Consider the following 13,151-nt stretch of genomic DNA (forward strand, 5'->3'; position numbering starts at 1 on the left):
AGATAGTCTCGTCATTTCAGTGTCTGATCGATAAAAGCCTCCTCCCCGTTCACCTCCAGTTTTCGTCACACCTGCTGCCCGAGGTCCTTTGACTGAGCTCATCAGAGCCTCATCGTCTCTCTGCATCTCAAGCGCGAGAGTTTGGACTCCGTCAAGGGATCTGTTCAGCTGACTTGGAATGATAGAATCCTCCACTTTCACCGTCTTTGCTACCAATACACCTTGATTGGGAATCAAGGGGAATCACTGATCAAGGAACACCGCTTGGGAATGTTAGCAATTAACAGCACATCAGTTAGCTTATTGTTAGCACCATTTTTTTGTCTTTCTGAAAGATTTGATTAGCTTTATTTCTGTCTCTAAACTACCTGTAACAATAATAATCCCTGACAGCACAGGATCCTCAGTGACTAACATCTGTACAGGTGCTCCATCAGAATCAGAGGTGGAGGTCATGCTGCTTCCTTCAAACATATTAAGAGATTTTCTTTTAAACTATCGAACACGAAACTTGATTGCTTATTGTCAGTGAGCTTGAACTGTCATCAATAATCTAGGGGACTTTGTGTTTATACAGGAAAAAAATTCCATTGCAAACAACTTCAGTGAAACTTTGCGGCACACGCGGTAAAGTCTTTGTTCGCTCAGGTGATCTCATGCAGCTCAGCCACAGCAGCAGCTTTGGGGACACAATCAGAGTCTCTTTTAAACCATTTCATCCAGCGAGGGGGAATCAAACATCACAGACGCTCTGCGTGTGCACCCACGAGGCGAACGCTCACTGATGTTGACATACTCTATTTTAAAGCCTCCCTCCGCCTGCGTCGTCTCTGCAGTGTAACCATCGCAGGCCGACTCTGTACATTTATATGCATGAGCTGAGCTCATTTGCTTTGAAGCGAGGCTCGTGCGCTTGTTTGTACGAGCAGATTACTTCCTTATTTGATGTTCTCATGCAAAATGCTGTGTTTGAATAAAAGTGTTCACATGAAATAATTAGGCCCGTTTACACTGAATCTACTCTAAAGCAGACTGTCGGTATCAGTGGGCAATTATTGGACACTTAACAGCGCTGCTTCAGCCTCTGATGGGAGACATGCTTGTGATGTAGGAAGGCATGTTTGTGCTTAGTAATGACACGACAGGCTTCAAACAGATGGGTGTTATTACTAAGTCCATTAATTAACAAGGAAATGAATGAAATGTCTTCAAACGCAGGGAGCAGGCTTCCTCCTGCAGGGTCTGAGGGCTGTTTAGAAGTGTGGTGCCACATCAAACTGGCCTGAGTGTGACCCAATCAGAGACATCCATCTGCAATACAATGTGTTAATGTAACCTACGGTCAACCTACAGTTCCACTCAGGTAACTTAATTGGATCCCTCATTAAAGAGGTTAATTTCCCCTGTGAGGAGGCTTCTGTTTCTGGGGTTTAAATAAATAGTGACAGCTTTTTGTTGTTCAGCCCGTCTCTCAAGACTGTGAAGGCGTTGCAGATCACATTTTGATTGACATCTGCCTGGCTCATCTGTACTGAAACTGCACACGACAAACTACAGGATGCTTAGCTATCCATATCATGAGGGATGCACAATATTATCGGCACGTTATCTGCAGGTAATGGCTTGAAAATGACATATTGCCATTGTCAGATGTGTCATTTTTCTGCTGACATTTTCCGCTAATAAAACAAGCTCTAATTCTGCCTATGCTCGATGATTCCCTAAAAAGCTCGACGTAATGCTACGACATTAACTCAGCACGAGTGTGTGCGCTCTGCCTGCACAAAGTTATCAACAATATACAAATAAAGACTGAAAAGTCACAACATCAGTGCAAAGCTAACTTACATTCACTTACGATCACTGACGTCAACAAGTCGGGGCATGTGTCCCTCACTGCCGTGTTTCGGGGGGATGCTGCATTCAGGTGCGCTCAGAAACCTGAGCCCAGTATCCCAGTAAACCAAGTATCAGAAAAGTTCAGAAACGTTAATGACCATGTTCAGATGCATCCTTTTATTAACCTTTGACCCTACAGGTAAAAGACTGTTGTGTATCTGGGTTACCCGTGGCTTTCAAATCGAGATAAGAGAGAATCTTCAACAGCATCGCTTCAGTATTGAAACTCTTGTCCATGTTCGTTATCGTAGGACCCAAATGCAGACCTCATGCAGGAGGAAGACTTCAGAGACGTATTAGTTCAGGGAGACAAAACACACAAACTACCACAAAGCAAACCAGGAACAAAGCAACTGGGACAAAAGCAGAATAATTATCACAGGCTGCAAATACAAAACGCTCCGCCTGACACCTGCTCTATAAAGCTGGAGACATTTAACCTGTTGGCTTGTGGGAAATAATGTTTGATGAAAGTGAAATATGAAGTAAAGATCAGGCAAATGGAGTGAAGTGGATGACACACTTTCAATACGTTTATGTTCCAAGGCTGGTTTCTTTTCATGGTTTACCTTTTTTATTAGACTTTCTTTCTATTAAAGAAGCTGTGGCTCCGGCTGATGCCATTCATCGTTGCTTTTAAAAACACCTGCACATTAAGGCAGCAAAAATCAAAGCGTCTTCTGATCCATTACTAGAATGAGGTAAATGTGTTCATTTGTATTCAACCCACCGACTAGAACCTGCATGGACATATAGCTAATACTGTTCATCTATAAAGACGGAGATAAAACGTGTTTAAAGGAATACATTAGGAACATTCAAACTGCCTTCATAAAACGGACCACCCTAAGTGACAGCCCTCAGTCTTTGGTCACTATTGCTCACTATAGCCACAGAGACATCAGCCACTGATTTGTTCGCCTCCCTTGAGGTTGGAATTCAGGCAGTCGCCATCTTGGATTTTTGGAACTAGAAGAGAAAATATTTGGGCGAATATTGAGGACACCGATTGTGTTTTTGGTCCTTGCCTTTATTTGATAGGACAGTGGATAGAGTCAGAAACGGAGGAGGAGAGAGAGCGGGGATAACGTGCAGCAAAGGGCCGTAGATTGGAGTCAAACCTGCGGCGGCTGCGTTGAAGACTGAGCCTCTGTACATGGCACACGTAATTTAACTACTGAACCTCTGGATTGGCATTCCTACGTCACTATCCTGCTGACAAGCAATCATGGTAGAGTCTTGTCAATCACAGGTAGCCCCGCCCTAAACCCTCCCCCTCTTCCTGGTCTGTGTGTCTCTCAATGGGAGCATCAGTGACTAAATGAACATCATGCTGTGTTGAAGAAGACTTGAAGCTAGAGACTGAGACCATAAACTTGTTAATGTTTACTAAGGGAATAAGTCAAGAGAGAAGGAGGAGCATTTTCTCATAGACTTCTATAGGATCACACCTCTGTAACAGGCAGGGGAGTCGCCCCCTGCTGGAAGAAGGCAGGTTCAGGGCACTTCTGCATCGGCTCCCCTTCTTGTTCTTTGGCATTCCTGCCCCAAACACTTAAGATTCATTCACTTCAGTCTATTAACGAGAACGTATCGCACAATAAAATTCAACAAAATGCATCAACTACATCCTCTGAAAGAATTATACAGTTGAAGCAGCACCTCCCACAAACAGTCTCGACACTCCCTGAGCAGTGGAAGCTGCATGGGAGGATTTGTAGCAGGACTGTGGTGTTCGTTGAACTTAATAAACCTGCGACTGAGTCTATTTATTTACCCGTTACTTTTGTTGCTGACACACAAATATAAAGCATCTACATAGAGAACAAATGGGCAGCGTCAAACACACAGCTGCTTCGCCTTTAGAGAAACACACACAATGATAACCTCCAGAACTTCTGCTGAGGCTCAAATTTAGGCCCAAATGTTTCGTCCAACTTTCTCTCTTTCCATCCTCTCCACTCATCCCACCCCTCCTCCTGTCTCCTCCTCCTCCTCGTGTCTCCCTCCTCGTGCCTCCCTCAGGTCTTCAGAGGACCGACTCTCAGCCGGATCATTAATTTATGCCAGCAGCGGAGCCTCTGCAGTAAAAACAGGTGGCAGCAGCAGCAGCAGAAGATTTATTACATCTCTCTCTGCAAATACCATTAGTCTGTGTGAGTCTGTGTTATTTCATTTCTCTGTCTGTGCGCTCGCTGCTCACTCCTGTGTGTGTGGATCATGTTTGTTTTCGTGTGTGTGTGTTAAGCAGACGACTTGTTGTGCATGTGGCATCATTAAATCTGCTAAATGGAAACATAGTGCAGCTGCCAACAGAGATCGGAGGGAGAATACCATCCGTCCTCAAACAGAAGTATTTATGTGGTGAGCTGTGTTTAAAGGATCATTCTGCCAGGATCACTTACTGCACATTAAACCTGCTGCAGAGGAGATGTCTGTTACGGAGCCCCGAGCTAACCTCCCAGGAAGACAGCAGCAGCATTCTGCAACAGCTGTTTTCTAACTTCAAACTCAAAGCTCGTAGAGATGCTGCTGAGGCTGCAGAGGATCTGTCCATGGATCCTCTATGAGCTGAATATTATGCAAATACAAACACATCTCTACTCACAAAGATTACATCGCTCTGCCGGTTCCAATGCAACTATTTTTGGCTCATATTTGTAGCTAGCTTTCTGTTCATCCACCACTTTGGTTTTAACTCAAATATCTCAATTTCCACTGGATGCATTGGCCCAATATTTGGTACAAATATTCATGGTGCCCAGATCATTGACCACTTTTACACTAAAGGTGATGTTTCTGTGTTCCAGGTCAGAAATTGTACAAATGTAGAGAATTTGACTAATTTTAATTTCACCGCTTTCTGACTGATTAGCATATTAAAAGACAATAAAAACTTACGGTCATTTTATATGACCAGTTAGCTATTGTAAGACATGAGCTAAAGTTAGCATTCAACCACTTCCAAGCTAACATTTTCGGGAGTGTTACATGATAAAATAGAAGAGGCAAAAATTCCTCTTCCTCATTTTACTTCATGTCCAAATTCTGTATTTTGTATCAGACGTCTTGAACCAACATGAATGCAGACGAGTGTTCGCTGCCTTCATGCTGTGATGGACAAAGGTTGTAATGATACCAAATACAACAGCACAGCGCTGTGACGTCATCTTTGCTCAAGTCAAGTCAAGTCACTTTTTTCCACCTCAGATCCAGCCCTCTGACCTGTAGTATGTGGCCTTTATAAAGACAAAACACAAGGTGTTAGCAGCCCGTCTAATAATGATATTATTGGCCAGTTTATATAACCTGTTCAAACAGTCTGACAGTGAATTGTATCTGTGTTATCTTGGCACAGACGCAGCCATGATGATGGTCTGCTCTGAGAGCGTGTTGAGGAGTAACGAGTACGACTGATGAGGCTTCTCTTTGGGCCTTTGTTGCCTCTGTTGTTGTGTTTTAAATTTACCCTGTTAGAAGAACAGTTATATGAGAGCATGATTTTACCTCATCTGCATTCCCGGTTGGAGCCAGTAAACTAGTTTGTTAGCATGTTAGCTTGTTATGGCATTTTGTATAACTTGTACTCACATAATATTACACTTTAATCTTAACCAGAGTTTGGTGTCACCATGCTCTGTTGTTCTTCACAACCTTCTGCGCGCTGGTGCCCCATGGCACACAGCTGGTGCCCTTTTTATTTCCTTTGGCTCCGCCCCTCAAACAGCCTGAGGACACCACTGATTAATGCTGAATCAATGACGTTATGAGGGTACAATCACAGTATTTAATAACTTTAGACTTTATAATACTGTAACGCTGGGTACAAGTTTGCTGTTGTTTTGCAGTTTGTTGAGGGAGGTGTCGACCATGGTGAGTAGTAAGCTGAGAAGTGGTTCCGGGGGAGGGAACACAGTTATTGTTATAAAGCTACTTTTAAGCGGGAGTTCGGCGTTCTGGGGAGAAGAAGATGCATGCTGGGCGAGCGAGAAACGTAGCTAGCAGACCTGTTTGTTGTTTTTCTGGGGACACCTCCACCTCGGGTTGTGACAAGGAAATGAATGTTGGCTCTGTTGAGCAAGCAACACGCATCGCCGTCTAGCTGCCCTACAGCGCTACAGCATCATGTCTGTTCTGGGTATTTTTTTTTAAACTGTTTTAAAAGTGGAATCCTTTTTGTTCAGAGCAAAAAGGAGAACATTATTGAGTACATGACATGTTCAAAAACTAAACACTAAAAAAAGTGTTTGAGGAGGACGTGTTTGAGTCTTTTCACCTGCTCTCCACTGTTTCTGCAGCCAAAGCTGCAGAGCTGCAGGATGGACACACCTGCCTGCGGTCGACCAAAATGGTTTCCAAAAGCTTTGGTCAATCCAACCAGTCTGTTGGAGATGGTACATTTGGTGCCACCTCCTTTATGGTCATACATTTGTGGATATTAACATTACAAACACAAAAAGAAAGAACAGTGCATCCTAAGAAGATCCATTAATACAAGTTGATGCCGTCAATAAAGGTGCAGGCATCCTCTAACACACAGGTATGCTGTGTGTTTTCTTACTGCCTGTCTCCTGATGATCTAGAAGTGCAGCATTAAACACAGCAGGTGGGGGGGGGACTCAGCTGACATCAGGTGTCCCCCCGAGAAGGAGACTCCCTGTGTGGCTGAGACAGATGAGAGGGAGCAGCGGGTGAGGCCTGAAGGAGAGGATAAGAGAGACGGAGCGGGATGGAGAGTGGAGGAGCAGACTCAGCAGCAGGTGACTGATGAGGGGGGGCCGTGCAGGCTTGTATAACCAGACCTCTCTGCTCCCCGCGCTCCTTTGTTCTAATGAAACCATGTTTCCTCCGGCTGGAACAGAGCTGATAAAACAGAAGAACAGGGTTTCCTGCCTGGGTTACAGAAGCGTCTGTCCTGGTGTCAACTTCTGATGACAGCTAAATGTTACTGCAGACTCTTCTCTCCTGCCGACCCACTTCCTCACCAGCACACACCTCTCGTCCAGGTGTGTGGTGGGACATGCTGAAAACAGACCCTTTGCAAACTCAATGTGTTTCTGCCAGCAATACAACCGACTCTTTGCGGTACGTCTCCCCATGCAAACGTTTTAATCTCAGCATCGCCAGGAACAAGAGGCTCCTCTTAAACCGGCGAGTTCCTCACGGGGAGAATCCGGAGATGACGCGTCTTTAGCGGGAAGGCTAAACTCCGAGGGATTAAAACTACGGTGGAATTTATTTGTCAAAAGGCTGGGGCACCAGAGAGCCGCCATCTTGTTTCCGTGCATCATCATGTTTATTATTCGCCAGCAGCGTCGTGATTGGGGCGTGAACAGGTAACGTGGAAGGTAAGTCTGAACGGATCGCCACAATATCACTTTGTGTTATCATAATGAGTCTCTAAAAGAAGCTTGAGGACTGAACTCGTGGATGAGAGGGCGTGTTTGTGTGTCCGTATGGCTGTGCTAAGGGACACGTGTGCCTTCATGCACTAGTGAGCATGTGTGTTTAAATGTGGCTTGTTGCTTCGTCTTGAGAATCTTCCTGCTCAACATAATATCTGAATATTTCCCCCTGCTCGGCTGGGTTCTTCACACTGATGGAGCTTCCTGCAGAGACTTTCAGGTCAATGTAAGTTCAGTTCAGATTTTACTGCAACGAAGCGAAACAAATGTCTGAAGGTTAGGACATCAATCTGAGGACTCCTGGTTTCCTTTGAATGGTCAGAACGTGGAGTCCATTTCTTGTAAATGTGCAGACAATTCTACAAGTGCTGCACTCTTAAAAGGATGCACAAAGTGCTGCCTGCACAAAATATTCCCTTATACTGCAGAGAGGAAAAGTCTGGCCTGTCTCTGTACTTTGTTCCACACAGTCGGCAGGTTTGAGCGAGCCTTAAAGCCACACAGACGGTCCGCTGAGGAAACTATTCTGGATTTGATTGCTCAAATTTAAGTATAGGGAACACGTTCTGGTCTCCTTCACAGAGTTTGACACACAGATACTGCCGAGGTGATGAGAGGAGGAGGAGGAGGAGGAGGAGGAGGAGGAGGAGGAGGAGGAGGAGAGCTGCAGGCAGTGACCCCAGTGAAGGTGACCGTGGGGCGGCTGTCCTGGGCTGTGATTACTTCATGAAAGGGGCGGACAGAGAGGGACACGCCCACATGAAAAATACAGGTGAAGAGACGACAGGCGACTTTAATCTCAAAAGTTACGACTTACTTTCATACAAAATTAAGCACTGGGAAGAGTGTAAACCGCACTCTGATCTGAACACACGGTCGCTTCTCAAGCTGCTGACTGGACTGTAAACAACGCAGCGCACGGAGGAGGACGTCTTGAAGTCGACAACAGAAGACAGCTGATTGGTTCAGAGATTGTAAACGAGTGAAGTTAAGCTTCGACAGGAGAGTGTAGGAAAACAATGCTGTCACGTGACTTTAAACTCTGCAGACGAGTTCCCAGGAAGACCGTGAGTTCTGACAAACCACGATTCACCCGGTCCTCCAGCAGACTTCCTGCATTCCAGCCGGTTTGAGTTTCACACTCACATTTCAGCAGGAGCAAAGTGTTTCAGAGCCCTTTGAGCATATTTACATGTTCCTAGTTTTGTTGATATATGTGGAAGCGTTCTCTAAATGTATTTTGGAGCAGGCCTCACCTTCAGATGTAGCCGAGTTGTTTTGATGAGGAGCGTACACAGCTCTCCTGCCCTCAGGGCTTTAATGGTAGAATATAAGATGAAGGCTCGGTGGATCCGGGGCTCGTCCTCCTCAGGTCAGCTCAGGACGGAGCTCCAGGCCTGCTGGACATCAGAGGGGAGCTGCCCTGGAGCTTTCAGAAGCGCCGCCATGTTAAAGCCTCTGCGTCCTGATGTTTCTGTCTCTATGTCCCCGTCTCCTCTCCTGACTTATACATCAAAGAGAGACAGTTTACTCTTCAGCTCGGGGTGAATCACAGCAGCTGAGTCTGTGAGAACGAGCCTGTCTCTAGGCTGGAGCTTTTCTTGTAAGACGATGTGGAATCTGAGGGGGATTTAACGACACACGAGAGGTCAGCGATATAAACCTGGGCAGGTAAGGAGGCACATATTAGCAGAGATGCTAAAGATGCTAATGCTGTATAAAAGGAAACGTGTATTACTGACTAAAGTTAGATACTTCTCTCATGTTTCTGTGTAAGTGGGGAGTTGATTAGCACAGCTTTGATCAGGGGAAACCGTTAGCTTAGCTCTAACGTTAAAAATATCCTTAACAGCAGCTCCTCAGGACAAGGCGTCTCATTTGTTTATTCCTCACACTCGTTTAACAGTTTCCTCGTCTGCCCTGCGGCCCTGCTACAGAGCACACCACGTAAGGATGCCTCCTGCATCGCCCCGACCTTCAGGCCCCTGCACAGCTCGATCAGCTGGAGACAGACTCCTCACTCTGTGGCACACACACAGACTTCTGTATAAGCTCTGTGTTTAAAAAAGTTAAGAGATGAATGAGGAAAAGTTGTATCAGCTGCGATGAATCAGCGGGGACACATTAGCGATGATAAAGCCTCATCATCTTTGATTGTATTTATGACGCTTGAAGGGAAATTGATTTGCAGTTTGACTTCTCCTCCATACTTAATTCTGAGTCCTCAGGCTTCCTTTCTTCAGAGTTAGAGCAGATATGAGTGCGAGAATAAAATAAATAAATTGTCAAATAAGCTGCACGCTGAGATTAATTCAGTGCTCAGGACGCTTTAGCCTTGGATTACCTTCTCCCTCTGCTTCTCTCTGGGGTCCCAAACTTCAAATTCTCTTCATCTCTCGCCTAACAGCAGAGGAGTGAGCTGAATTTCATCCGCAGCATCATCGGAGTTTGACTTCTCCCGACTCTCCGATGGAATCGATGCTGATTAATTCAGTATCGAGGAGCGGGAGACGGAGGGCATTTGATTCATGACTGCCCATTGATTTGGAGTTGCAGGCGACACTGGCAGAGCGTGTGTGTGAGTGCTGGGTTTTATTGCAGAGACAGTAATGGTGGCTTGTTTAGGAGGTGGAATACAGACATCATCTGACAGAACATCCATCGTGTTTCCATTCAATCCTCACTTTTAGAGGAAAACAGGAAAAGGTCAAACATCATACAAAGACGTGTTTCTTTTTCTTCCACACTTTATTCTTCGTTAAAACAGCCCCAACATTACCCACAATGCAACTGTCCAGAAATCTATGTTCTGTGTTTGTAGCATCTAATGTATGCTGGAGCCGCTCGCTGGGTAAGCTCACCTCTTCCTGTTAATCATTTTAGTTATGAATATGTGCACGTATGTGATTGTGTCGTTCATCCTCCCTGCCTGGAGGTGGCGCTGTTCTCTCCTCCTGTGTGCTAAGTTGCAGGTGATGATCGGGGATGATGACTGTTTTAAAGTGGGAGCTGTGGAAGCGGCCTTCACTCCGCCTTCTTTCTCCACTTCCAACCGGACCCTGCGCCTGTGGTATCGTCGTTGTCGACACTCATTTCTTTCCTCCTGTTGATGTTCGGGAGTGCGGTAAGATCCCTCACATTCACATCTTTCTTTTCGTTGAGGTCAGCTAGTTTGGATATAATGACAGATCGTTTTGTTTGTTATCGTGGCATTGCTCTCCCTGATGTCATGTTTACCGTTCTTGGGATTGGGGAAAAGGGAGGAGTCACTTTTACGCTCCGGTTCCCCTCGGCCGGGCGAAACATCCCCAATACAGTTCTTCCTCTTTCTGCCCTACTGTTTTGTGATTGGCTAGAAAAGCCGATATATCAAACAGAGACGAGCTAACACGGGGCCACAGAGCAGCACAAGTGTCATAGTGTCAGACTGACAAAGTTTTCTCATCCATGTTGTGTACGTAGCACAAGCGTGTGTGTCAATCCTAAAATGAGGCGTGTCCAGGCCCTAAACACACCAATGAATAACAGAAACTTTAAATACACCTGCAGCGTGCGCTTTAGATCGTTTCCACACAACACAGGGACATGGAGAACATTCCCGTTTTTGGACTGTTTCTCTCCCATCACAGCGGTAACATTCCCACGAGTCTCAGAAAGTTCACCACACACAGTTTAAGGCCGTGCTCACTTTTTGACCAACATTAACTTCTAATATTATAAACCCATTAATAAACATGTCCGCCTGCACGCTCCTCTCTGTGCCAGCTCTGTGTTTTCTGCAGCAGTTTGGCTGATCGTCCCTCTCACATTAATATTTGTCGGCTGTGCCTGACTGACTCAGAAAATTATTTTAGAGTGAAAAAAAAAGCAATTACAAATTCTGAGTGTGCGTCTGCTGAATCCCAATTCCACGTTAAGCTGAGGAGAGAATTCATTTATCCAGTATAATGTTTGTGTGTGTGTGTGTGTGTGTGTGTGTGTGTGTTTATATGTGGGATTTATATGCAGGTATTTTCTCTCAGATGCAGATCTAGAGGTGATGCCAAAGTGGGAACACACCCAAACCCACACGTGGCCATAAATGTTCCGATACAGAGACACATGTTCCGAGGCTGCTGAGGTTTGTCTTGTTTCTGTAATGCCTGATGCTCTCTCTGACGGTTTTGTCTTTGTTATTTATTCATGTGTCTATTCATCGTTTGCCAGCTTGCAGACGTAGACTTCTATTAGGTGATTGCACCTACAGCAATACGTTTAAATGGGATTAAGAGTTTGGGGATCCTCCTGTTCAGACACTAAAACCTGCACAAAGCTGCTTCAAGTTATGAGTCAGACAAGTTGGACATTTTTTAGCCTGACATCCTGAGAAATTTGATTCTGGTGAGCGAGACCGAGACAGAGAGAGACGCATTAAGATGAAATGACAAATGAAAACTTGAAAGAGAGAGGATGACAGAGGACAGCACACAGGAGGAGGATCAGTTAAATCGATTAGTCTAAGCTGAGGCGATCATCGCTAATTGAAGGATAAGCGATCGCTCTGCCGCTGCTAACATGACGTGACTGATGAAGGGTCGGAGACTCTGTGCGCGAGGAGGTGAGCCAGACGTGAAACACAGCAAAGATGATTTGTCATTGAGACTAAGTGGCTTTAAAATCAGATCACAGACACACACACAGACCATAGTAATGTCCTCAGAGACAGTAATGCCATTAGTCATGAGCCTAATGCCTCCCATGATCCGGTTAAGCAGATCCAGGAAGTAAAGTTCAGCAGGAGTCTTTTATCCAACATGGCGGATGGATCAGGAGAGATCCAGGTGTAGTCCTTCCCTCTCACAAGTGAGGCGTGGTGCACCAGGTGGTGAACTCAAACGCATGATGACTTTATCCATGTTGAATGTGGATGTGTGATCAGTGTGAGCGGTGGTCAGTTAAAGTTCTGCCGTTACTGAAGGAGAGAGGACGGAAACAGGAGGAGACAGTGGGGAGGTCAGGGGTCGAGGACTGTAGCCTCTGTGTACGGGACACGCGATTTAACCTCTGAGCTAACCCGGCGCCCCCTCATTAAACTTTACAAAGCAGGTCTACATTATAAACCATTGAGAAAGCACTTTTAACAGCGGTAAGGAGAAACTTCCTCTAACAGGCAGAAACCTCACTGGTGAACTGCCGTCTGCCACGACCGGCTGGGGAGACAGTGATTCATCAAACAACACCTTAAACATCGAAACCCTTAAGGACGGCATCCTGATCTTGTTTCGTAGGTGTTGGGCCGCTGACCAAGCTGGTGCTGGTAATGAGCTGGGAGAACTGGCTACCACCTGTGCACCTCCTGCACACGAAGGACTTTGGGTAGCTCATTCTTTCGGAGTGTAATCGTGTGTTTGGAGGTCAGATAATCTCTATAATCAGATTTCTGTGCACACATTATCTGTAGGTGAGGGACAAGATGTTTCTCATTTATGTAAGAGTGTGTAGAATCCATACTAAAACTGTAGCTACGGAGAAAACCCTGTAAAATCTGATTTATAAAACCATGTGCACGCAAACCTGCACGCAATTTTACCCTTCTGTCACAATCCACCCAGAAATGGATTTGCTCCTTATCCCGCCCACATTCAACCATACATGAACAATGAAAAGCAGCTCATGAATATTGATGCTGCTGATTATATGGTTCTCCGAGCTGAATCATGGAAACTGACAGGAAGTGCCAAGAAAAGACATTCCTCCGACCCTGAAGGTGCTCGTAGGTGAGGAGGAGGCCAGACAGAGCATTTTGTTTGGTGGTCAAAGCGCTGCGGTCACAAAGTGAAGGGTGTGGCACCACGCCGCTGCTGCTGT

At 45.5% G+C, this 13,151-nt stretch overlaps 1 protein-coding gene across 1 annotated transcript in view; it reads right to left on the reverse strand.

The window, feature by feature from the left end:
- LOC138599274 (uncharacterized) overlaps positions 1–12,668 on the reverse strand; it is a 31,937-nt gene extending 19,269 nt beyond the window's left edge. The window contains exon 1 of the mRNA XM_069670836.1: positions 12,588–12,668. Coding sequence (XP_069526937.1) covers positions 12,588–12,668 — 81 coding nt within the window. The remainder of the gene's footprint in view (positions 1–12,587) is intronic.
- Between the last annotated feature and the right edge of the window lie 483 nt (positions 12,669–13,151).

The sequence above is a fragment of the Semicossyphus pulcher genome, unplaced genomic scaffold, assembly GCF_022749685.1.
Source record: "Semicossyphus pulcher isolate SPU_LCO1_2020_fin unplaced genomic scaffold, fSemPul1.0.p SCAF_20, whole genome shotgun sequence".
Taxonomy (NCBI): Eukaryota; Metazoa; Chordata; class Actinopteri; order Labriformes; family Labridae; genus Semicossyphus; species Semicossyphus pulcher.